The sequence below is a fragment of the Lepidochelys olivacea genome (genome assembly GCF_965140295.1).
Source record: "Lepidochelys olivacea isolate rLepOli2 genome assembly, chromosome: 4".
Lineage (NCBI taxonomy): Eukaryota > Metazoa > Chordata > Testudines > Cheloniidae > Lepidochelys > Lepidochelys olivacea.
This window is the reverse complement of record NC_140414.1, coordinates 129860116-129885204: the sequence shown is the minus strand read 5'-3', so window position 1 is coordinate 129885204 and position 25089 is coordinate 129860116. Positions and strand designations below refer to the sequence as shown.

The 25089-nt window shown below is 46.7% G+C and overlaps 2 protein-coding genes across 6 annotated transcripts in view; one reads left to right on the top strand and one right to left on the bottom strand.

Moving 5' to 3' along the window:
- Positions 1-3871, bottom strand: part of ZFYVE28 (zinc finger FYVE-type containing 28) — a 308906-nt gene extending 305035 nt beyond the window's left edge. For 3 of the 4 annotated variants that reach the window (XM_084625714.1, XM_084625713.1, XM_084625719.1), the window contains exon 1: positions 3495-3871. In XM_084625714.1, the coding sequence (XP_084481840.1) occupies positions 3495-3533 (39 nt within the window). In that variant the 5' untranslated portion in view covers positions 3534-3871. The remainder of the gene's footprint in view (positions 1-3494) is intronic. The other variant, XM_084625715.1, reaches the window with a different exon arrangement.
- Positions 3872-4332: 461 nt separating this feature from the next.
- CFAP99 (cilia and flagella associated protein 99) overlaps positions 4333-25089 on the top strand; it is a 104964-nt gene continuing 84207 nt past the window's right edge. For both annotated transcript variants that reach the window (XM_084626974.1, XM_084626975.1), the window contains exons 1-2: positions 4333-4467; positions 8960-9087. In XM_084626974.1, coding sequence (XP_084483100.1) covers positions 8968-9087 — 120 coding nt within the window. In that variant the 5' untranslated portion in view covers positions 4333-4467; positions 8960-8967. The remainder of the gene's footprint in view (positions 4468-8959; positions 9088-25089) is intronic.

The following is a 25089-nucleotide window of genomic DNA, read 5'->3' as shown; positions in this document are numbered from 1 at the left end:
ACCTGCCCTCTAAAGCTCTGCAAGGATCATACACCCTTATCCCACCACCTAGATTCTTAAGAACGGCACAGGGAAAACTGAGGCACCCCACACTATTCAGAGGAAACATTAAGAACAGTCCCACTTCGTCACAGAGGTAAGTATAGTAAAGGCTGGTTCTACACTTAATTTGTCCATATAGTTTTATCTATTCACCTCATTTGTGACGTGCAATACTTGTGCTACCCTATTCCCTGGCTTCTCTTACAGAATTGGTGCTGATTTAAAGTAAGTTGTGTATTAGTTTTATGAGATGGACAAATGTCTACTGGTATTTATTCTAAGCCATATTCATTATGGAACATGTATGAATAGTATTAGGAACCCAGGTTTGAAAGATGAGAGATTGTCTAAACTCAGTACCATGCATTCTACCACTACCCCACTAAAAAAACAACAACGGGGGGGGGGAGAAAATTGAACACTTAAGTTAATTAACTCTAAAAGGCTAACAACAGAATTGTCAAAAAGAGTAGTGTCAGCAAAATTTATTGCTATTGCAAAGATCCAAGTTTAAGATTTTAGGAGCTTTAGGACTGAAGAGGGAGCTGGTGGCAGCAGGCTGGAGTTGAGAAGTGTAAGAATGCCTCATATCTCTGACACACAGATGGAAATGTATAGAGTGCAAATCCAGCACTGTCTATCCCACCCCCCAAAGATCACCATGCTAAATTATATAAAAATGAACTGTGGGACAGACCAACCTACTAAGGGGACACTCTAGACCAATTGATAGAAGGGGAAAGCAGCTAGCATAACCCGGGAAGTGATGGACAAAGTGCCAGGCATCCCTAATCCTAAATTCCCATCTTAATTTCTAACTCAAACTTGTTATTTAAGTCTGTGTGTATTTAGTTCTATTGTGTTACTCTAAGAAATATTCTACAGTAACAAATGTTTTAACAGATACTTACTGCAGGAGTGGCTGTTTCTGGAGGAATTCACAATTACCAATTACAGTGAACAATACTGATTCTGAATATAATTACACTAGTGTGAAAAGAACAAAATTGTTTGAAACAAAAACTTACTTTCATCCTTGCAAGCAAACCATGTATGAACAAAAGTGATACCCCTTCTGATGAAAGTAACTTTGTTTTTCTCTTTTTTTTTTTATTAAAGGGAGGTATTGCTCTTTTAAAAACATAATGGGAATGGTTCTATTTGAAATGTCAATACCGATTTTATGAGGCTCAATACTCTTCCACCACAGGTTTGAGAATTTCCTTTGCTCTCAAATGAAGTGAAACAGTAGTATGCAAACATATACTACTTATAACAGTAAATCAGTTTCACCATATCTAGAATTCTCTATTAGAAGGAACACTATCACTTTAAAATCTAATCAGTTTCAAAAAGGAAGTTAAAGTAGCATCAGTTACTGCATTTACCAGTGAGTTCTCCTACTAAATTTGTGGCTTTGCAAAGATGTTTTCCTGTTTTTTTAAAATGGCTTCTCTCTCCCCCGCTGCTAAATAAAAGGTGTGCACAAAAAACAAGCTGTCTATGAAGGGGAGAAACTATGAAGGTGACTAAATACAAAGTGCTATCAAGTTTATAAAGTAAACAACTGAAAGAAGATTCCACCTGTCTCCAATTTCACTAGGTTAAAAAAAATCCCTTTTTCGAAAAGTGTTAATCAGGATTAAATTATATATGAAATTCTACAAAACCAGCAAACAAATAAACTATTATTTATAGCATCATCCCAATATACAATAAAATGACAAAAGGACTGGTTCTTACTATTTGGATGAAAGTAGCAACCATGTCTGAAAGATTTAATGAGACTTTACACCATATTAAAATTAAAACTTAAAGAAAAATAGTGACATTTACAAGAGTTAAATTAGGTACTTGAGAACATAAACACAACTACAGTATCAGGGCATTCCATTCATCACCTAGACATCAGTAAGCTGTTCAAAAATATTAACATCCTTTCGTTTATGACAAGAGTGTCATACAAAAGAGAATACTGCTCTCCTACCATTACTTTACCTATCCCAGAAGCTTCTGATAATTCTGGTGTAAACTGTTTTACAAATCTTGCTTTATGACGTTTTAATTAATTAATGTTGGGAGGCAAAACAAGAAGACATCCAACCACAATGTAACAAAATCTTTACTTAGAAGTTCTCACTTTATATATATTTAGTAAAAAGAAAAGGAGGACTTGTGGCACCTTAGAGACTAACCAATTTATTTGAGCATAAGCTTTCGTGAGCTACAGATGCATCCAATGAAGTGAGCTGAAGCTCACGAAAGCTTATGCTCAAATAAATTGGTTAGTCTCTAAGGTGCCACAAGTACTCCTTTTCTTTTTGCGAATACAGACTAACATGGCTGTTACCCTGAAACCTATATATTTAGTAGTATTCCATTAAAATATAGAATTAGCAACATTTGACAAATGTGAAGGTTTTACTCGCTCTCCAAATTGGGAGTGAATTGTATGCAACACAGTAAACAGCTGTTACATGGGTTTAATTGAAACTAAAAGTCCAAAGGGAATAAAGGACTGCCTAGTAACTGTGAAAAGTGAAGATTACACTGGCAGAGTAGTAGTCTCACACAGCTAAACCAGCAGCAGCTCTACATCAGCACAGGAAGACAAACACAGTAAGGAACCTCCAATGAGACAACTATCCCCCAAGAACAGCATCCGAAAGCCTCCCCCTCCTCTTCTTTTGTTGTCAGGTCCAAATAACAATAAAGCACATGCTCTGCTTTGTCATCTCGCCTCCCTGAACAGATAAGCTGCCTGAAGGGCTTTCCCGACGCGCAGAGAAACCGCTCACTCGAATGCGGGTGCCTTGCAAATCCTAGCACTCTTTTGCTGTCTCTGAAAACACAGTGGATCATTATCAGCAGCACAAATAAAACAAAATCCTATTTCTCTATAGATCTCTACTGCCTCCCTTTTAAAACTGGGTCTACCTGATAATTAAAAAAAAAAAAAAAACCGCATGTTCGTCAACTGCCAAGGATCTAATCGGCTGCAAGTTAAAGATACAGCGAATCACGGGATGCCCGTGAGAGACAAGCAAGGTTGGGAGGGCGGCGGGCTGCCGAAATCCCTTTCGAGCGCCACACACCGTCCAGGTGAGCCCCACAAAGTGAGGCTCTGCCAGACCCCCTCCTCGGACCCCTTCCCTGACGCTGCCCGGCAAGACCTAGACAATAACATGCTCCCTCCTCTGCCCACAGCAGCTCGTAGGTGCACGGGCTGGGCACAGCGCGGCAGGTACGCCCGGCAGGCTCCCTCCAAGGACTCCGCTCACACGCGGGATCCGACAGGGCACCTCGGCCGGCCGGCGCTTCCCGCGCCCGTCGCCGCGCACACAGGCACCGGGGGGCTCCCTCGCCCTCCGGCGCGCAGGAAGGGCTGACCCACAATGGACACCCCCAAACCAGAGCCGGCGCGCCGGAGATGCAGCAGGCTCGCAACTTACCTTGGGCTTGTAGAGCCACTTTCTGAACCTGTTCATCATCGCCCCCGCGGCCGCCTCAGCCTCTCAGGCCGCTTCCCGCCCCCGGCTGCTGGTGGCGGGGGGGGGGGGGGGGGTTTGCGGATCCCTCTCCCCCGGCACCGCAGGCGGCTGGGGGGACCTGCCGAAACTCCGTCCCCTCCTCAGGCTGCTCTGAGGGGCTGGCAAGCCCCGGTCAGGCTAGGAGCCGCGAGGGAGGCTCTGCCCTGCTGTGGAGGAGTGTCCCTCAGGCTGACCTGCCCAGGCACCGGCCAGCAACGGCGGCGCCTCTCTTCATTGAGAGCCCCCAAAACATTCCACCGCCGCCGCCACCAGCAGCTCCCAGCAGCAGCGCTCATCCGTGCGCCTGCGCACGGGCGGACCCCCTCACCAGCGCTCTCTGCTCTTGGACCAATTGGAAGGCGGCCGCGAGGGGCCCCCTCCCCGCTGACCCCGCCCACTCGGCTGCTCATTTGCTTAACATGGATCCCTCTCCCTAAGCAAGCTCAGAAGGGGAGGGCTACAACTCCCAGCATGCCACGCCGCCATAGCTCAAGGGGCCGCTGAAAATAAGGGTGGCGAGTTGTATGCTGGGACTTGTAGTCTTGTCGCAGGGCAATAATTAACGCTTCCACTTAATAATATTAAGTAAATAATTATTATAGTCAACCCGGTTAATTAGGTTTCAGGCAGTTTCTGGGGCTAAAAAAATTCACCAGCTGGGGTCCCGCTGACCACCAGTTACTAGGCAACAGTATGTAAACATTTGCCGCCATCTTGCTTTTAGTCTTGTAGTTTTTTACTCCTCCCTGGACTATTCGAATACACGAATGAGGACGGCTGAGTGGACTACAAATCCCAGAGGCCTCCGCGCCTGCACACTGAGGGCACTACCTGGAGAACCAAGTAGTCTCCGCTCCAGATGGACTGTGCTGATTCTGCTGCGGCTCCCATAGCGGTGAGTGGGGGGCTGGGCCTCGCTAGGACCCTTACTACTGGCCCAGGGATTCAAAGCCTTCAACTTCAAATACAAATGTCCCGCCACAGCCCTTCGCCCGCCCGAGAGGGACCCCGGTTTAGGGCTCGCCCCAGCCATTCCCCTGTTTGAGGCTCGCTGCTATTTAGTTCACTGTGTGAGAGTCTTCAGGATGAAACCCAGTGCTTATTTTGTGCCAGGGCTTGCCAGGACTGAGCCCCGGCACCTCTGGGTTTTCTGCATCAGTTCTGAGTGTTAGCAAAAAAAAACCCACACACAACATTGCTAGAGCCCTGGCACCTCTTTCATTGCAAATTAAGCACTGATGAAACCTTAAAAGGCAAGTTGTGTCCACCCTCCCTGTGCAGAAATTGAAGGCTGATTTACTTTATTTGTTTGGTTAGAAGAACAGAGCATTGCCTCAGTATCCTTTGCTAAAATTTTCCCTCTCCCACACTGTTGTGGAACTTATTAGACTTGCTGTTGGCCTCCCCTACCATTTTAGAGGTCGCTGCTTTTCATCCTTATTTCTGCCTGGTCACACTCACCATGTACTGGGCAATTTCCAGACATGGTCCCTATCATGGGAGCTGAGAGACAAACAAATAAACAGAGGGTAGAGAAGGGATGTTGTATACATGCAGTTACTTAAACTAATTTGTCAATATACAATTACTAAAATAGGACAAGTAAATTGTACTTAAATTACTCCACAAGCATAACATTGACAGACAGGGTGATATCCACAGGCATGTTTCTGAAGCACTTTGGGATCCTTCAAGATGAAAAGTACTAAAAATACATGAGATCTTTTATTGGACCAACTTCTGTTGATGGGCAGCACAAGCTTTTGAGCTACACAGAGCTCTTCTTCCTTCCACCAACAGTAAAAGATATTACCTCACCTATCTTGTCTCTCAGATCCTGGGACCAACATAGCTACAACACTATAAAATACATGAAACATTATTATTGTCTGGGGTTGTTTAGCATGTAAGCATTCTATAGTGCAGTGGTTCTCAACCTTTTTACATTTGCAGACCCCTAAAACTTTTTGTATGGAGGTGTAGACCCATTTGGAAAAATACTATGCAGAGTCCCAAGGGTTAAAAGCCACTATTTTATGGTAACAACAACCTTTCACGGATCTCTTATACATAGTCTGCAGACCCCCCAGGATCTGCAGACCCCCCCACCAGGTCCGCAGACCTCAGGTTGAGAACCACTGCTATAATGGGCATCACCGGGCAAAGAAGTTATAATTACTTACACCCCAGGGTGGGTAGTCAGCAGTAGGGATCAAACTTGGGACATCTGGAGCTTAATAAATGATCCTCTGCTGCCTGATCTAAAAGAGCCTATTCTCTTAGATGTGGCTGTACCAAGCTCAGATGTCTAGTTGGCCTAGCCACCACCAGATGGGCACAAAGTGCCACACCAAGTAGGCATAATAGCTTACATACTGTCCCTGGCCAGGCAAGCATGTTATGCAGTTCAGAGGCTTACCAGTTCAGTTCACTATAGAGGCCACCAGTTGTAATGCCAATGCCCCTAGATGGGTCATTGGCAACAGGGATCAGAGCTGGGACCTCTGGATCTTAATAGTTTAATCTTTGCCACCTAAGCTAATTCAACTCTCTTCACCAAGGCTGTAGCAGGTTCATCAATTGTGTTGGCCTAGCCACACCGAGTAGACATGGCTTACACAGACAAACAGCATCTGTTACATACATGACCATAAATGTATACTTTTGACAGACAAAACAGAGATAAGACAAAAATGGGTAAGATTTATGATCATGTGCATCACTGAAGGGAAAAAAATCAAGTTCACTGTATAGTTTAACCAGAATTCTAGTGGCTGACTAGATGTCTATAAATATAATAGAAAAAAAAAAGAACAGACTACAATATTTTGACAGTGTGTGTCTTTTTTTTAGAGCAGAATATTGAGAAGTAGGACTGCTGACCTTTATCCCTGATTGTGGTGACCCTGGATAACCACTCCTAATCACTCTGTCCCTTTGTTTACCTATCTGTAAAATGAGGATAATAAAATTGACTTGCCTGAGGGTTCTTGTGTAAGGATTAATAGCTGTGAGAATGCACTGTGAGATCATCAGATAAAAAAATGCTATACAAGGGCATAGTATTTTTACTAAGCATGTTACAGAGCATGCAACTACACACATTAAAATATATTCATGGTAGGATATGTAGGAAAATATCAAATGTAGGGTCTGGTCCTTTAACCAGTCAGCACACAAAGCTTCCATTATAATAACTGTTATTGTACATCCATACCACTTGTATGTTTAAAAAAAAGCCTTTTTCATCTAAAGTTATGCTGCCTTAAGACAAAAGCATGCTGCAAAGAGGAGTTGTACCCCAACTCCAGTTGATTATGGTCATAAAGTGGTGTGATTAAATGTTAGGGGTGCAGAAAGTTATATGGTAAGTGGGGTGCTCTGGTGTACCCATATTTCCCTTCTGTGGAGCTTTTTACCCTATATTCTTTGCAATTTCCATGGTTTTGTTTCCTTCTCTGCCACATAGATGAAAAAAGCATCTGGGTCATTTTGAGCAGCACCTACTCAATCTTATTGAATTTCACAAAAACCTTATTTGGTCCTGATTTAAGAAAGTGTAGTAGTTCCACTGAAGTAAATGGGGTTGCAACCTTTTAAGGCTATTAATTGAAATTCTGGATATGGTAGTGAAGGGTAAAATGTCTGTTGATACAGAAAACTTTTTAATAGCTCAGGATTAGAAAATATAATCTCCTATTATACTTTGCAAACAGAAGGATAACAAGGCACCAGCTTGTGGTTTTTACTCCTAATTTTTAATACCATTCCACCTTATTGTGAATTTGGTTCTGTTTTATTTGACTGAAGCCAGCATCAAGAATAAACAATCTGATGATCTTTTTTTAAAATAAAACCTCAATCTGTTTAAATATAGTCAAACTCACCAAACTGCTACTGTTAAGAAATTTTTTCTTTTACATAGTACCTGTATCAGGGGGTCTGACAGTTAATTATGGAGCTTAAAATACCTTGGTTTTCATTTAACTATTTTCAATTTTTTTAATTTTTACTGGGGATGTGTGAAGCTCAGGATTTTCAGAGGGGGAGGGCCCCAACCAATTCCCATTACAGCAGATGGAAAGACTCCCTTTGACTTCAATGGTAGTTGGATTGGAAGCCTTGGGTCAGTCTGAATAACCACATAGATACCTATTCCACCTGGCACCCTTATCTAAATCTTTAGAGCCTGAAAGAATTTTGTCATTCCGGGTGGAGCAAACTATACCACATAAAAGGATATAGAAGTGAATATTCCCCTCTTGCACACTGGATGGTTCTGGGAGGCGTTTTCCCTGAAGCAGAATTCTTCCTAATGCTTTTTCTGTGGCAGTATGATTCTGCAGCACTACTCACTTCTAGGCTGTCCCTTAAAGACATGATGTAGCTTTATATAATTGCTTTATAAAATTTATATAATAATAAAACTGCTCAGAAACTGTCTTACTAGTTAGCAGTTGTGTTTTGATCAGATCTGTTAGCTATATGCCCATATTAAACATAATCACACACAAACTCATTTTCCTTTCAACAGTTTGAGATTAGTATTTAAACATGTTATGAAAATTATAGTGAAATGCAGTAGTGCTGGAAGGTGAGGTACAGAAACTTTGTATTAGGAAGTATTCTAACAGCCTTTTAGAATCTTGATCAAGCATTCTTTTTTAACAGAAGTGTATGATATATGTTAAATACAAGATTTGGGAGGTTTTTTTAACATTTTATTTTCACTATGAAAAAATTAAATTTGTGATAATTTTGGTTCGCATGGCTGGACCAAGATAATTACTTTACTCACTGAACATTATTATGTTTACCTGGCAATGTAAACAGGCATGGTGATATACAGACAAACGTTCTCAGGACAGAGACTTCTTTTAAGTCTAGGGATCAGGTGGGAAAGGGAACAGAGTAAGGGGGTAGTGTGCAATCTTGAGAGTATTTTCCCTAAGATTGGATTTAAGACTAAAGTTCTGTCTTCAGTTACATCTCAATAGGAAAGTTCTGTGAGTTAAATTAGCGCAGAAATTGGCCCATAAAGTATGCATGCTAGAGTTACTGTTTCTCTCCAATACAAGTTTTAGATATACTTCACCCAATAATCTGCTATTGAAATTAGTTGAAAATGTTATCCTAATGATCATTAAAGAGACATTGTCAGAATAAAAGAGGCCTCATAATTTGTCACTTATTTATTTTATTGATGCTTATATTGTCTGTTCATTCCTTCTGTTAGCCTTTCTGGTTGGGCAATTGGGATTTTGAACGCTTGACCTGAATGTTCCTATTTACGTTACTGCAGTATGCGTGTCTCTGCAAGCCTATCAACATACATTATGCTGCAATTGAAGGAGCCATACAAATTTAATGATTTACTTTATTTATAGGACTTTGCATGGTGAAGATGGCTAGCCCTGGAAAACATATTGAAATAGTGGTCCAGCAGCTCAACAAATTTAATCCTGAAAATGAGAGCGTAGAGCATCTCTTGGATGAGTCAGCTAAAGTTTTACAGGTACAGTAAGTGCCAGTTTATCCTAGGTGGATTTCACAGTTTTAATGGGAGTTTTTTTAAATATAAAGATGTCCTTTCTTTAATGTGATATTTTGAATTTCACTGCATTTTCTTACATATTTTATAATGTTAACCTATAGCTAGGGTGACCAAATTTTCAAACCCCAAACCAGGGCAACTTTCTTATAGTGATCACCAGGAGCCAGGGAACTGGTGTGAGAGGCTTTGGTTGAGATACAGTGGCCTGGAGGTTCAGTGGTGGCAGGTACTGGAAATAGGAAAGGGTGGATGAAAAGGGGGATTGTTTGTGTGAGCAAGGATGGGAGAGAGGTTGATAACTGACAGTGTTTGTCATGGGGGACTAGAGGATGAGAGAGGAATGAAGGTCCAGGGTACTAGCACTCAGGAGATGTAGATTCAAGTCCATGATCCTCTACAGATTGTGTGTGACCTTGGGTAAGTCCCTTAGCCTCTGTCCTCAGTTCCCAATCTGTAAAAATGGGAATAAATAGCACTTCCCTACCTTACAAGAAGTTGAGAGGTGCTCAGATACTCCAGTAACGGGCACCATAACCTCCTTAGACAGATACTGTAGTTAGATGGGCAGGAGTAAGTGACATGGGATTGGTTAGTGGTGAGGACGTGCAATTGATGGGTGCATATTACCATCATCCTATTTACTTTCATTCAACCTCCTTTTGCTGGTCCCTGGCTCCCATTCCAGTGCTGCTTCCCCTTTTCACTTCTACTGAAATCAAGCCCAGAAGCTGCCTCTATGTTGGGCTCAGTGTGGCACTTGCCAGGCAGCCTCCTGCTTTTCTTTTATTCTGCCTCAGATTGTCTATATGCTGCAGGCAGTGCCACAGAATCAAAGAGGGCCACAGAATCAAAGAGGGAGCAAAGGAAGCTTAGAAATAGGGAGGGTGGTGTGTCTGACTTCAGTGAAAAGGAAAGAAGAGAGGTTGGAGAGAAGCTAGACATCCTTCTGGCCAATGTAGTTTAAACCAACTGGAACAATGCAAAAAGTTGTATTTATGGTCCAGAACCAAAATGTATGGTCACCCGAGCAATACCACAACAGTCCTTAACTGGTCAGTACTTCAACTGGGATCAGTACATGGGGCTGATTCTCCACAGCCTTGCACCTTATGTAGTCATTTCCATCTGTACAAAGCAGGTATCAAATGCTACCATTTTAACCTGATAGTCTTTTAAACCCTCTTTGTACAGGTGTAAATAGCTACAGAGTGCTAAGCAGTGGAAATCAGGCCCAAGGACTTCAGGCTAAGGTTCAAAGTTAACCCTGTTTGTGTTTTGTTTAAATGGTAATGTTTTGTTTACCATCAACACTTTTTTTTAAAAAGGGTCTTGTTTCCTACTACTGTTTTCTTAGTTGTTCTACAGGGTCTGGAGCTGAAATGTCCATTACAATGCTCGGATGGGTTATTTCATCAAGACAACCTCTTGGCGGTAGATATCATGGGCCACACAATGCTTTTATTTACACTTGGGCAGTCCCTTTTAAGTCACTGCAGTGGAGTTGTACCAGTGTAATAGAGCAGATTTTGGCATGAAAATTGTATAATGAACACTTTTTATTGCATTTATTTCACACCTGAAATATATTGACTCAGAATAATTTTGATAGGAAATTTCATTTGAGTAATGTTGACTTTTCTCTTCGTAAGCAAAGAATAAGGAAGTTTAAATTGTTCATTCACAATTTTGGCGGAAGATTGGCGGAAAGGAGGGAAAGTGTTATATACAGAGGTGTTGACATCTCTTCACATTTATTGAACAGTTAGATTGTACTTGCCGCTCTAGAGTGGGAGGTACAAAGACAAAAGAAGCACCTGCCTCCATTACGGACAAATGAATAAAACTTTCTTACACATCCTTTTTAAAAAAGGAGGAACAGGGAGAACAGCTGAATCTAGGGATATGGCAAGTCACTCTGATACTTGCACTGTCTAAATCCTCCTTTTTCTTTACTCTTCTCCCCCGAGTATTTTTGCTGTCATTTTATCCCTGAAAACAAGATCCCTTTTTGTATAAAAGTCACTGTAGAAACCATGCCAGTTATTATTCATTCTTCAAGGAAAGCTTTGATTGTGATTTATTCTTTCCTCTTATTTTGCATAATGGGTTGTTATCTGGGGGAAAAAATAGACTTTAGCACCTTCGTATATGACTTCTCTCCTCTCTTTTGTCACCTGTCATTTGCATTTTATCAGTGTCACAAATTCTTGAAAGTCAGAATTAAAATATTTTCTGCTTTATTATCCGTTAAATCCAAAATTGGTGTTGTACAAGGACTTTCATTATAAATAGATTCTTCTTGTAAGTCAATACTTTACACTTCTGATAGCAAATTCTTTTTCTGCTTGATCTCCAGAAGTCCTTATTTAAACTGTGTTATTAATTTCCTAGCATCTATGGATATTTGTGTGGCTACAATGTTCTTCAGTCATAGATGGAGTGGAGTTATTCTGGATTTATATTGGTGTGTCTAAGAGCAGAATTTGGCTCCATATTTATAAACTATAAAACACTATCAATCCAAATATCATCTGACTGGGTTAGTCATAATTGTGAGCTGCTATTTAAAATTTAATTTTATTATCTTGCAAGGTGCCCTGAGATGCAAAGAACGAAGGTAGCTCTAACAGTGTACTTTTGATTAGATTTGATGCCATCTACAGTACATTCTGGGATAGGTCTCATTTACACAGTTTGCTTTGATAATGCATCAGCAGAGCCTTGCAGTCACATTTGGAAAACTCTCTTCGGAGTTATTTATTATTTGCATTACTATGTCACCTAGAACCCCTAGTCATGGGTAGGACCCCATGGTGCTGGGGTCTGTATAAATAAACAAAAAGATGGACTCTGCCCCAAAGAGCTTGCAGTCTAAATATAAGACAAGAAACAGTAGATGGATACAGACAGACAAATGGGGACAGACAATCATCCCCATGATACAGAGTGGTCACTGCACACCAGCAACCTAACTATTAAGTTTTTTGTACACATGACAGCAAATAAGAGTTTTAAGGAGAGATGTGAAGGAGAATAATGAGGTAACATTGTGGATGTTTGCAGAGAGCTCCTTCTCCCAAGCACGAGCGGCAGCATGGGAGAAAGCACAAAGATGCTTATGAGCAAATGTAACAAATGGAGAATGGAAGTTGGAATCATTGACCAAATGGACATGGGAGTCGACATATCAACAGTGCATAAGAAATAAGTAGGGTAGGGGTAGGTCCTGAAGGGCCTTGAAAGTAAGGATAAGTAGTTTGATGCAAGGGGGAGCCAGCTATACGCTTTGATTTAAATATTTCTAATTATTTTAAAAAATAAATAATACCAATAACCAAATTAAATTCTTTAGGTTTGAGCCTCCAGCATAGTTACAGATACATTTAATTTAGTGGAGCACTGAGAATGAAACAAGTGATAACGTTTTTAATTCTATTTAAAATAAAATTAGTTAAAGCAAACAGGCATTACAAAATAACTATACACTGCATTTTATACTCACATTCCAAGCTGAAATGGTATATCCAGGGGTGATAAGTCCCTGGATGAGAAGAATGGATATATAATCATTTCTCTAATGATACCCTGATGGTGCATGAGTGTGCTAATTTTAAATTAGCATACTACCCTTTGTATAATTATAACACTCCTTCATTAACATTAAGCTTGCCTTTTACCATATTTATATTTCCACTAACATTATAAAAATACCTTCTACTCCCTCATTGGCTATTTAATATTAAACCCCTGCATAAATGCCTTTCCTACAACTATCAAGATAGAGAGATAGCATCCTTCCAAAACATTCACATTTCATCTAAAAATTTTGTTAAAACCATTTAGAACCAAAAATGTTTACAATATGACCAGGGGTGATGTCCCAATTTATCTCTGAGCTGTCACTTCATCATTTACCAGGCCTCATTATTATCAAGACTAAATTTAGGCCCCCAAACCCTATTTTCTACCTACATTTGAGCACATTTCTATTACAGTTCTATTTAACAAAAACCTCACTTTTATAGGCTACGTTGTGAAGAGGGACAAAAAAAAAGAAGATGAAATGGTCAAAGTGATAGGCTAGAAGAATGATCTTTTCAGCAATATCTAGGGTTGCCAGGCATCCAGTTTTTGACCGGAACGCCTGGTCAAAAACAGTCCCTGGTGGCTCCGGTCAGCACAGCTGTCCACGCCGCTACAAGTCCAGTTGGCCACAGCACTAGCAGGGCAGGCAGGTTCCATGCTTGGCTCTCAGGAAGCAGCTGGCATGTCCCTCTGGCTCCTAGGCGGAGGGGCGATCAGGGGGGCTCCACGTGCTGCCTCCACCCTCAGGCACCACCCCGAGCCCTGGCTTCACAGCTTCCATTGGCTGCTGGGAGCTGCGAGGGCAACACCTGTGGACGGGGGCAGCACGCAAAGCCTGCTAGCCATCTTGGAGCTGGAAGGACATGCTGGCCACTTCCTGGGAGCTGCCTGAGGTCAGCACCATATGGAACCCACACCACGAACCCCCTTCTGTGTCCCAACCCCAGGTCAGAATCCCCTCCCGCACCCAAACTCCCTCCCAGAGCCTGCACCCCCTCCCAACCCCCTGCGCCAGCCCTGAGCCCCCTCCCACACGCTGAATCCCTCAGCCGCAGCCCAGAACCCCTTCCTGCACCCCAAACACCTCATCCCTGGCCCTACCCCAGAGCCCACACCCCCAGCTGGAGCCCTCAGCCCCTCCCGCACCCCAGCCTCCTGCCCCAGCCCAGTGAAAATGAGCAAGTGAGCAAGGGTGGGGGAAACCGAGGAACGGAGGGAGGGGGGATGAAGTGAGCAAGGGGTGGGGCCTTAGAGAAGGGGTGGGGCCTCTGGGAAGGGGCAGGGCAAGGGTTTTCAGTTTTCTACAATTAGAAAGCTGGCAACCCTACTTTTATCCAGACCAGAGAAGTGGATGTTTCAGTAATCAAGACACAATAGGATGAGAATCTGGATCAGAGTTTTAGCTGTGTGAACTTAGAGATGTTTTTCAGAAACAATCAGCAAGATTTAGACGTAGGATGTGAGGAGCTAAGGCAGGTGAGAGCCAAAGATGACACCATATAACAAGCCTGAGTGACTGGCAGGGTGGTGGTGACCACAGTGATCAAGAAAGTAGATAGCAGGGAGGTGTTGGTCAGGGAAGATTATGAGTATTATTTTAGCCATGTTGAAATTGAGCTGACCATTAGGCATCCACAAAATGTCAGAAAGACAAGCCAAGGTTTTAGATTCTAATTCAGGATTCTTACTCACAAAGATGATGATTGTGAATATGCTCTGAAGAGAAGGTTGAGTTTGGTGTTCAGGGAGAGAGTCAGGGAGCTACTTTGAGCAAGCCAGGTTGTATCCCCGTCCATCAATATAGGTCAACATAGGGTCAGCCCTGGGGAGACCTCTTGCCTACTATATTTTTCAGTTAGATGGTAAGAAGGGATTGTGTAGTGAATTGAAGGAAAACAAGAAGAGACGGGCAGACAAATACATGTTAAAAATGAAGGAGAGTAAAGTGGCAAAAAAAGAATGAGGAGTCAAATGCAAAGGGACACAAGTGCAGTGAAGATGTGCCAGCCTTGTGGACACAATTTTTTATAAATAAGAGAAAACTCCTACTCCTTGTGTTATGATCATTCTAAATGAAATGTGGTTAAAGATTTCTATTTTTGGATAGCATCAGATAAACATTGTTTGACATGATTAGAAATCAGTGATCAAAATTAGTCTATAATTAATTCAGCATCCTTAACCACACTAGATCTCTTTTGTGGAATACTTAATATCCCCATGCTGTGTATGTCATGTTCTAAAAGGGATTTTTTCCATGCATTGGTACTGTAGAAGGGTGAACTCACTGCTAGAGCACCTCCTCCTGGCAGGGTGTAGTGTAGCAGCTCTCTCCTAGCTAACACCACCTACTGACAATTGCTGCAGTCCCACAGTGGTTCACCTCTTCTCATAGTTTGACCCTCCAAACAGGTCACTTTAAAGGCTCTCTCCTTGTGGGGTACCAACATCTCAAACAAACAGTGTCCCATACAACATTGGTCATCTGTACACCATCTGCCACCCTCCAGGGCTCCTCTTCCCTTCCACTCCTCTGTCAGAGAATGGCCCCAGGGATTCTGCCTGGAATCTTTTAACCTAACTCAAAACCAAAACACAATGAAAGCAACTTCTGCCCCCTCGCTCAAGCTTAAACTTTAATCCATCCTGTGTCTTCTTTAGCTCTCCATTCCTCTGAAAAGGAGGAAGAGTTCCCTCAAGAGCTACCTCCCTGGAGTCTAGGCTTTACTCTGGATCCTCCACATCTGTCTTCCGCTCAAGGCCATCTGCCTGTCAATTGGCATTCTCTTAGCCCCACTGCAGGAGTCTCCTTCACCTCTGCTGCCCTCTTCCATCAGGGCCTCTCTAAGGGTGTAAAATCACTCCCGAAGCCCCTCTTCAATTAAACATCCGCCTGAGTTTCTTCTCTGGAGATCCAGGTCCTACCGTTTTGTCAGGGCTCACCACCAGAAGTTACTCCACCCTGGTAGCTGCTCTGGGTCTCTCCAGGTTCTACGCTGTACTGCTGAGGGGAACTGGCAGAGTTTGTCCCTTTACATCCTCCCTTTTACTCTAGTCTTCCTCTCTTTATACAAACCACACATCTCCTTTCCGGCTGTGCTTCATCTTTTATTAAGCCTGGCCCACCCACCAGGTACAACCAGGTGGATTAACTAGCCTCTCCAGGCCACATTAACCCTTTCACCACCTATGTGGGATAGATATCCCATCACAGGTCCCTTTGAATTATCAGACTTAATCAACTCTTAAGAAGAAATCTACATTTTGATTTGTTATAATTAAATTAGTTGCAACCTAAAGATTTATTATATTTTAAATTAACTTAATTAAATTGGCTGGAATATTTTCAGTGAGAACAAAGGTTAAATAGTATAATATACAGTTTGTAGTGACAGCAGACGTGCTGTTAAGTTTTTAAACTTTGATCTTGGACATAGGGTATGTCTACACTATGAAATTAGGTCGATTTTATAGAAGTCAATTTTTAGAAACCGATTTTATACAGTCGATTGCATATGTCCACACTAAGCACATTAAGTCGGCGGAGTGCGTCCTCACTACCGTGGCTAGCATCGACTTACAGAGCAGTGCACTGTGGGTAGCTATTCCACAGTTCCCACAGTCTCCGCTGCCCATTGGAATTCTGGGTTTAGCTCCCAATGCCTGATGGGGCAAAAACATTGTCACGGGTGGTTTTGGGTACATGTCGTCAGGCCTCCCTTTCTCCCTCCTTCTGTGAAAGCAACGACAGACAATCATTTCACGCCTTTTTTCCTGGGTTACCCGTGCAAACGCCATACCACAGCAAGCATGGAGCCCACTCAGCTCACCATCACCGTATGTCTCCTGGGTGCTGCTGGCAGACACGGTACTGCATTGCTACACAGCAGCAGCTCCTTACCTTCGTGGCAGACGGTGCAGTAGGACTGATAGCCATCGTACGTCTCCTGGGTGCTCCTGGCAGACCTCGGTGAGGTCGATCAGGGGCACCTGGACAGACATGGCTATCCTCCTCTTAGAGCACCAAATGGGAGCCAGAGACTCCAGGTCATTCTCTTCTTTAAGTTTTGTCTCATGGAGATTCAGTCCTGCCTGGAATATCCTGGAGGCTTCTGCCTCAGGCCGGTCTCCCAGCTGGCAGCACTGTGTGGTTGCACCTACCCCAGCCTACCCCTTGCTCCCATGGCTCATGAAGCCTGGACCGTACTAAGGAGCAGTTCAACTATAGGCTGAGCAAGTGCAGAATGGTGGTAGAATGTGCCTTTGAATGTTTAAAAGCTCGCTGGCGCTATTTGCTGACTAGGTCAGACCTCAGCGTAACCAACATTCCCATTGTTATTGCTGCTTGCTGTGTGCTCCATAATATCTGTGAGAGTAAGGGGGAGACGTTTATGGCGGGGTGGGAGGTTGAGTCAAATCATCTGGCGTCCGATTTTTGAGCAGCCAGACACCAGGGTGATTAGAAGAGCACAGCAAGATGCGCTGCGCATCAGAGAGGCTTTGAAAACCAGTTTCATGACTGGCCAGGCTTCAGTGTGACACTTGTGTGTGTTTCTCCTTGATGCAAACCCACCCCCTTTGTTGATTTTAATTCCCTGTAAGCCAACCATGCTCCCCCCTTTGAAATAAAGTAACTATTGTTTTGAAACCATGCATTCTTTCTTTATTAATTAAAAAAAAGAGAACGGACAAGGTAGTACGGGTGGGGTGGGGGAGGAGGGAAGGACAAGGCCACATTGCTTATTGTAGCCACACTAAAAATCAAACTGTTTGAATGACAGCCTTCTGTTGCTTGGGCCATCCTCTGGAGCGGAGTGGCTAGGTGCCTGGAGCCTCCCCCACACGTTCTTGGGCATCTGGGTGAGGAGGCTATGGAACATGGGGAGGAGAGTAGGTGGTTATACAGTGGATGCAGTGGGGGTCTATGCTCTTGTTGGCTTTCCTGCAGCTCCAACAGATGTTTCATCATATCCGTTTGCTCCCCCAACAGATGCTTCATCATGTCCATTAGCATCAGCATCATGTCCTGCCTCCGCTTTTCGCGCTCACTTAATTCTTTCCTGGCCTCTGCCACTGCATCCCTCCACGCATTAGGCTGTGCCCTATCGGGAGGACTGCATGATCTCGGAAAACATGTCATCGCGAGTGCTTTTTTTTCGCCTTCTAATCTGCGATAACCTCAGGGACGGAGATGATAGGGGGAGCGTAGAGACATTCTACGCTCTACAATTCTGTGGGGACTGCATGGTCACCTGTGCTGCTGAGTTCGCCATGCTGACCAAACAGGAAATGAAATTCAAAAGTTCCCAGGGCTTTTCCTGTGTACCTGGCTAGTACATCGGAGTTCAAAGTGCTGTCCAGAGCAGTCACAATGGAGCACTCTGGGGTAGCTCCTGGAGGCCAATACCGTCGATTTGCGTCCTCACTACCCCAAAATTCGACCCAGCAAGGTCAATTTTAGCACTACTCCCCTCATCGGGGAGGAGTACAGAAGTCTATTTTAAGAGCCCTTTAGGTCGACGGAACGGGGTTGGTTGTGTGGACGCATTCATTTTAAAATCATCCTAAAGTGGCTAAATTCGACCTAACCCCGTAGTGTAGACCAGGCATCAGACTGTGGGCATCAAAGTTCATAAAACCAAATGTTAACTGCAAGCAAAGGCTTGTGTTTATATGTGTGACCTGTTTGGCATCAAAGTGCTATTCAGTCTGAATAGCCCAGTTAACACTTCACACTGGATTTTTTAAAATATATCTCGATTCTTTTAGTTAATAAGTATAAAGCAGTTTAATATCTTGTACTCACCTTGAAGGCCACATCCCTGCTGACATTTTGTACTATTCTCCTGTCAATGCTAACACTCCTCCTAATATGCCTTCTTAAACAATCCTTTGATATCCTTCTCACTTTTCTCTTTATGGCTTCTTCATACCACACGTTGACCATGTGTCCTAACTAACCTCCCTCTCTTCATTCAAACACTTATTCCATAAAGTCTAGCAAAGACAATCTGCCAAAAATAATTCTGTCTTATCCAGAGTGTTTTTAGGAAAAGTCATATTCTGATTATTATGAATACGGCTAAAGTCATGGAAACATAATAAGAACGTGAAGTGGCACAGGTACTGTTGTGGACCCAAAATAGTCCTCATTTTCCTGTTGAAACTATTAGAACCATTAGCTTTTGCTATGGTAACAGATGACATTTTAATATAGAACTCAATCTGGCAAACCCTCATGCAGTTACCCATGTGAAGAGTACCTTTACCATAATAACAGGTTTCAGAGTAGCAGCCATGTTAGTCTGTATCCGCAAAAAGAACAGGAGTACTTGTGGCACCTTAGAGACTTGATAGAGATCTTGTGGGTGTTTGTCTCTGTCTGAGGGATTGGAGCAAATGCAGTTGTATCTTAGAGCTTGGCTGTAGACAATGGATCATGTGGTGTGTCCTGGATGGAAGCTGGAGGCATGTAGGTAAGTATAGCGGTTAGTAGGTTTCCGGAATAGGGTGGTGTTTATGTGACCATCGCTTATTAGTACAGTACTGTCCAGGAAATGGACCACTAAGGCTGACTTAGAACAACGCTTCCTTAGCGCTCGTCCCCTAACACACCTACTCTACTTGCGCTACATTGATGACATCTTCATCATCTGGACCCATGGAAAAGAAGTCCTTGAGGAATTCCACCATGATTTCAACAATTTCCATCCCACCATCAAGCTCAGCCTAGACCAATCCACACAAGCGGTCCATTTCTCCAACGAGAAACTGCTGAGCTTGAATTAATATGCAAACTAGATACCATTAACTTGGGTTTGAATAGAGACTGGGAGTGGCTGGATCATTATACATATTGAATCTATTTCCCTAAAGTTAAGTATCCTCACACCTTCTTGTCAACTGTCTAAATGTGCCATCTTGATTATCACTACAAAAGTTTTTCCTCCTGCTGATAATAGCTCAACTTAACTAATTAGCCTTTCACAGTTTGTATGGCAACTTCCAACTTATCTGTATGTATTGTGACAAAGTTCCTGCTCTACCTTGGTGGGTCTTGCGCTTATTGGCGGATTTACTCTCCTTGGAGCTTCACGGCAGCCCTCAGCTTGGCCATTTTTCTGAACCCACAGTCCAGGTCGACTCCTCCTGTGTCTGACCAGGTGTTGGGAGGATTTGGGGGGAACCGGGGCCCACACTCTACTCCGGGTTCCAGCCCAGGGCCCTGTGGAATGCAGCTGTCTAGAGTGCCTCGTGGAACAGCTGGGCGATAACTACAACTCCCTGGGCTACTTCCCCATGGCCTCCTCCCAACACCTTCTTTATCCTCACCATAGGACCTTTCTCCTGGTGTCTGATAATGCTTGTACACCTCAGTCCTCCAACCATCCACATTCTTACTCTCAGCTCCTAGTGCCTCTTGCTCCCAGCTTCTCACACGCACACCACAAACTGAAGTGAACTCCTTTTTAAAACCCAGGTGCCCTGATTAGCCTGCCTTAATTGATTCTAGCAGCTTCTTGATTGGCTGCAGGTGTTCTAATCAGCCTGTCTTAATTGTCTCCAGAAGGTTCCTGATTGTTCTTACCCAGGGAAAAGGGACATACTTAGCCTGCTCTCCAGTTGCTGCCCTCTGGCCTGGGCTTTCCTTGCTTTTTGCCCCTGCTTTCGGCTTCCCCCCGACCGGGCCAGACGCTCTCCCCCCTTTCCTTTCTTTTTGTTGTTTTTTTTTTCTTTCGCTGCTGTTGCTAGAGTGCTGGCCGGCTGTCGGTCGGCTGTTAGCCCCCCCCCCTCCCCCCCCGCCTGCCCTCGGATGCTGCTGCCGCTCCAGCTGAACCCCCCCCCGAGAGAGGGGGGGCCTGCTGACCCGCTCCCCAGAGGTGGGGAGTGGAGGGACCCAGCCCCCAGACCCAGCCACTTGCTGTTTGTTTGTGGACCCGTATTCGGCTGAGAGAAACTTTTATCATCTGCTCTGGCATCCCTGGAATGTTGCAGCTATGGAGAAAGCCCGGAATAGAGAGAAAGAAACAGCCATCTACCAGAGGAACACCATCCAGGGAATTTACAAATCGCCGTGGAGGGGGTCCAAGACTGAGTAATTTTTGAACTGTGCTCTCGTGTGGGGGGAGGCCTTGACTGTGTCTTGACTGTGTTTGTAGGGACACAGGGGGTGTGGCACGGAGCTGCCCCCCGATCCATCTGTGTCCTCCCAACCCCCACACTACAATCTTCCTCACTACCCCCTCCATCATCATTGCTGGCTGTTTAACATCTGCCTCTGGACTTAGCTGCTCGCCCTGATTCCAACTTGTGTGCCAGAAGCACCAGCCAACCAAACAGGACTCTCTGGACAAGCATACGGTAGTTCATGTGCCCCCCCCCGAACTGCCCATCCCACAGCCTGTCCCTTTTTACCTGACCCCAAATCCTGTTAACCACCTGCCTCCGCCCCTGCTGGGGCATCGGCAATGGAGGGCACCGGGGTGACCTCCGCCGCTGCCATGCCCACCACCTCCCCAGATTCTAGGGGAGCCACCCCAGCTGGCGGGAAAGGCCAGGACAAGAAGAAGGGGAAGGGCCCCACTAAAACCACTAGGCCCTCCGTGGCAGGGGCCACCCCCACTGCTGTGGCCCCGCCACTGACCACAGCGTCCTTCCCCACTACCCCCCCCACCAGCTCTGCGGGTGTCCCTCCCTCACCCCCCAGGACATATGTCCGGGCAGCGGCAGCCCCCCGCCTGCTGCCTCGTCATCTCTCCCGGCCACTGCCTCCGCCACCATCAACAGCGACCAGGGCCCTTTCCCCACCATGACAAGGAAGCACGGTCTCCGATGCCTCCTGGTACCCGCCTCACCCCACGTGGAGACCTACATGCGGGCGTTGGCGAGGGTGGTGGGGCCCTCGGCCATTGTGGCGGCCTCCAAAATGTATGGGAAGATCGTCTTCTTCTTAGCATAGGAGGCTGCCGCCCAGGAAGCGGTGGAGAGGGGCCTGGCGGTGTGTGGCGGGCGTGTTTGTCCCCCTTGAGCCGCTAGAGAACCTGGGCGTCCACCTGGTCCTGACCTCTGTCCCTCCTTTTCTCCCCAATGCTGCCCTGTTACCCGCCCTTTCCACCCTGGGGAAACCTGTTTTTGTCATCAGCCCTCTCCCGTTGGGCTGCAAGGACCCCACCCTCCATCACATCTTTTCCTTCCACTGGCAAGTGCAGCTTCTACTGCCGTCGGTGGCGCATGATGGAGAGGCACTCGAGGGATCCTTCCTAGTCCCCCACCAGGGGGCCCATTACCGGGTGTATTTCTCCATGGGGGAAGCCCAGTGCTACCTCTGCTGGGCATCAGGGCATGTCCGGAGGGACTGCCCCTTAGCCCGGCAAGGAGGGGCACCTGGGATCCCCGAGACCCGGCAGGACATCGGCCCCGTCATTGCCGAAGCCCCTGGCCGCCCGGTACCCAAACCCGCCGCCCCTCCTCTTTGGACTACCACTTCTCCCGCTCAGGCCCAAGGGGCACCTCCCCTACAATGCCCAGATGAGTGGGAGAGCCCCGCCCTCACTGCTGACAATCTGGCGGGGCCTATGGAGGAGGGTGTGGCAGAGATACCACAAGGCCTAGGAGAGAGCCTGCCCCAGGGAGAATCCTCCTTCCCTTATGCCTCCCCACTGTCCCCCCGTCAAGTCCCTGAGCCATTGCCTTTACCCCCTGACACCAGGCCCCAGATGATGCCATGGAGGGCTGGGCCCTAGTTCAGGGGAAGCGAGGCAAGCGGAAGGCTCAAGCTCCGCCTCATCTACCCGAGGCGGAGGCCCCCCGGAAGACCAGGAAGGGGGGCACCGATACCGAACCTTCCACTTTGCCCACGAGTGCGTCACATCCACCGGTGTCAGCCGGGAAAGACGTGGTAGCACTGGAGGGTAGTGTCTCCCCTCCACGAGAGATCCTCCCCTCTGAGACCCTCGAGGAAGCCCCTTCTGTCCTGACACTACCCGAAGCCCCCGTGAACCCCGAGGCAACGGTCATGGAGGGTGCCAGTGGGGAGAACCCCGGGGCGACGGAAAGTGTCCTCTCCTCCATGTTCGAGGAGATCGAGGCCCTATATCTGACCCCGGTCGCCCAGGGGGAGGACGACCTTTTGCCAGCAAACCTCGATTTGGGCGACCTCACTCCACCCCTCTTTTCCCCATGCTCCCTCCCTTTAACTGCTGCTCCCGATCCCACCTCCGAGGAGCCCCTGGACTCCTTCATCGACCCGGCCACTGAAAGCACCCCACTGATGACCACCGAGCCTGCTCAGGTGACAGCCAGCGCCACGCGGTCGGGACACGAGTCTCCAGGGGCACCCCCCATTGGTGCGGAGCAATTGACTTCCTTCCCGGGCGGGGGCCCAACAGAAGATAATCCACTCCTGATGCTGTGGCCGCTAAATCCACCATAGAGCCTGCGCCCGGTATCACTGAGAGCTCCCTCCCCACCCCCTTAACCCTCGAGCCTAATCGGGAGGTGCCACCATCCAGCTGTTTGCCTCCCGAAACCCAGAAGCTCACCTCTGCCCCTGCCCCTACCCCATCCAGTCTACCTCCTGCGATGTTATTGCTGCCCCCGGGGCTGTCTTCTTCCCTTTTCCAACTGATGACCCCCAGGGAGCGGCCTTTGCATTCTCCTGCCCCAACCCATTAGGGGCTGCTATTTTCCCTCCACCACCCCCTATCGCCCTAGGGCTTGAGGCGGACCTAGAAGCTCCAGCCAATCAGGCACCCTGTCAGGGGTCCACACCCTGTTTGCCCATTTTAGTGAGCCACGGGGCTGCACCAAGGGCCCCGCCGGGGAACAACCGGGAAACCATAACCCCACCCCCCCATGAGCTGCGAGGAGAGCTGCAGAAGTTTTTAGAGGATGTCCATGGCTCCCGCAACAAGGTACAGCTTGCTCTCCAGCAATGGGGGGACTTTTTTCAAATCCTCCGGGCCACAGGGGCCTTCATGGGGGAAGGTAAAGGGACGGGGAAGCAGGATGCCGTGGCCTACTGGCGGGTCCGCGTCTTCCGTGACCAATTAGTCACCTACGGGATGGGTCAAGGACTGTTGCGCAGCCCACTGTGGGATGCGAGTGTCCCTGTCAGTGAGGATCCCCCTGGCCCTCCCCATGACACCTCTCACCGTCGCAACGTTGAACACCCGGGGTTGTAGGATGGCTCTCCGCAGGTTCCAGGTGCTCTCCTTCCTTCGGGAGGGAGGGTACTCTGTGATTTTCCTTCAGGAGACCCATATGGATCTGACCGCCGAAGACAGTTGGCAGCTGGAGTGGGGGGACAGGGTCTACTTTAGCCATTCCACGGTTCGGCAGGCTGGAGTGGCGACCCTGTTCTCCCCCGACCTATGGCCCGAGGTGCTAGGGGTCACCGAGACCGTGCCGGGTCATCTGCTGCATCTCTGGGCCTGTATAGAGGGGCTTGTGGTTAACCTTGTTAACGTCTATGCCCCGACATAGGGCCCAGAGCAGCTGCAATTCTATCAGCGGGCGTCCACCTTCCTCAGCACCTTAGATTCTCATGAGTGCCTGGTCCTAGGAGGGGATTTTAATACCACCCTCGAGGAGCGAGACTGCTCGGGGACCGAGCAGAGCCCGGCCGCCGCAGACACCCTTCGGGAGATAGTTGAACATCACTCCCTAGTGGACATCTGGCATGGCCACCACCCGGATGACACTTCCACGTTCACCTTTGTCTGGGTGGAAGCCCATCGGTCGAGCCACTCCCGGTTGGACCGCATTTATTTATCACGCTTCCATCTCTCACGAGCCCACTCCTCCAGCATTCGGCTGGCCCCATTTTCTGACCATCACCTAGCCACCATGACAGCCTCCCTCTGTGTGGAGAGGCCGGGGCGGGCCTTTTGGCATTTTAACATTTTAACAACAGTTGGAGGATGAGGGCTTCGTGACATCCTTCCGGGAATTCTGGCTGGCCTGGCGAGGGCAGCGGCGTGCCTTTCCCTCGGCACGGCGATGGTGGGACCTGGGGAATGTGCGCGCCCGGCTTTTCTGCCGCGACTACACCCGGGGCACCAGCCAACGGAGAAATGCGGCGATAGAGCAGTTGGAACAGGAGGTCTTAGAGCTGGAGAGGCGTCTGGCCGCCAGCCCCGAGGACCCGCTCCTCTGCGGAGCGTGCCGGGAGAAGCAGGAGGAGCTCCGGGCCTTTGAGGACCATTGGGCCTGGGGCGCCTTTGTTCGCAATCTCATCCGCCTCCTTCGGGAGATGGATCGCGGCTCCCGCTTCTTCTATGCCCTGGAGAAAACGAGGGGGGCCAAGAAACACGTCACCTGCCTCCTGGCAGAAGACGGCACCCCCCCTCACGGAACCGGCGGAGATGTGCGGGAGGG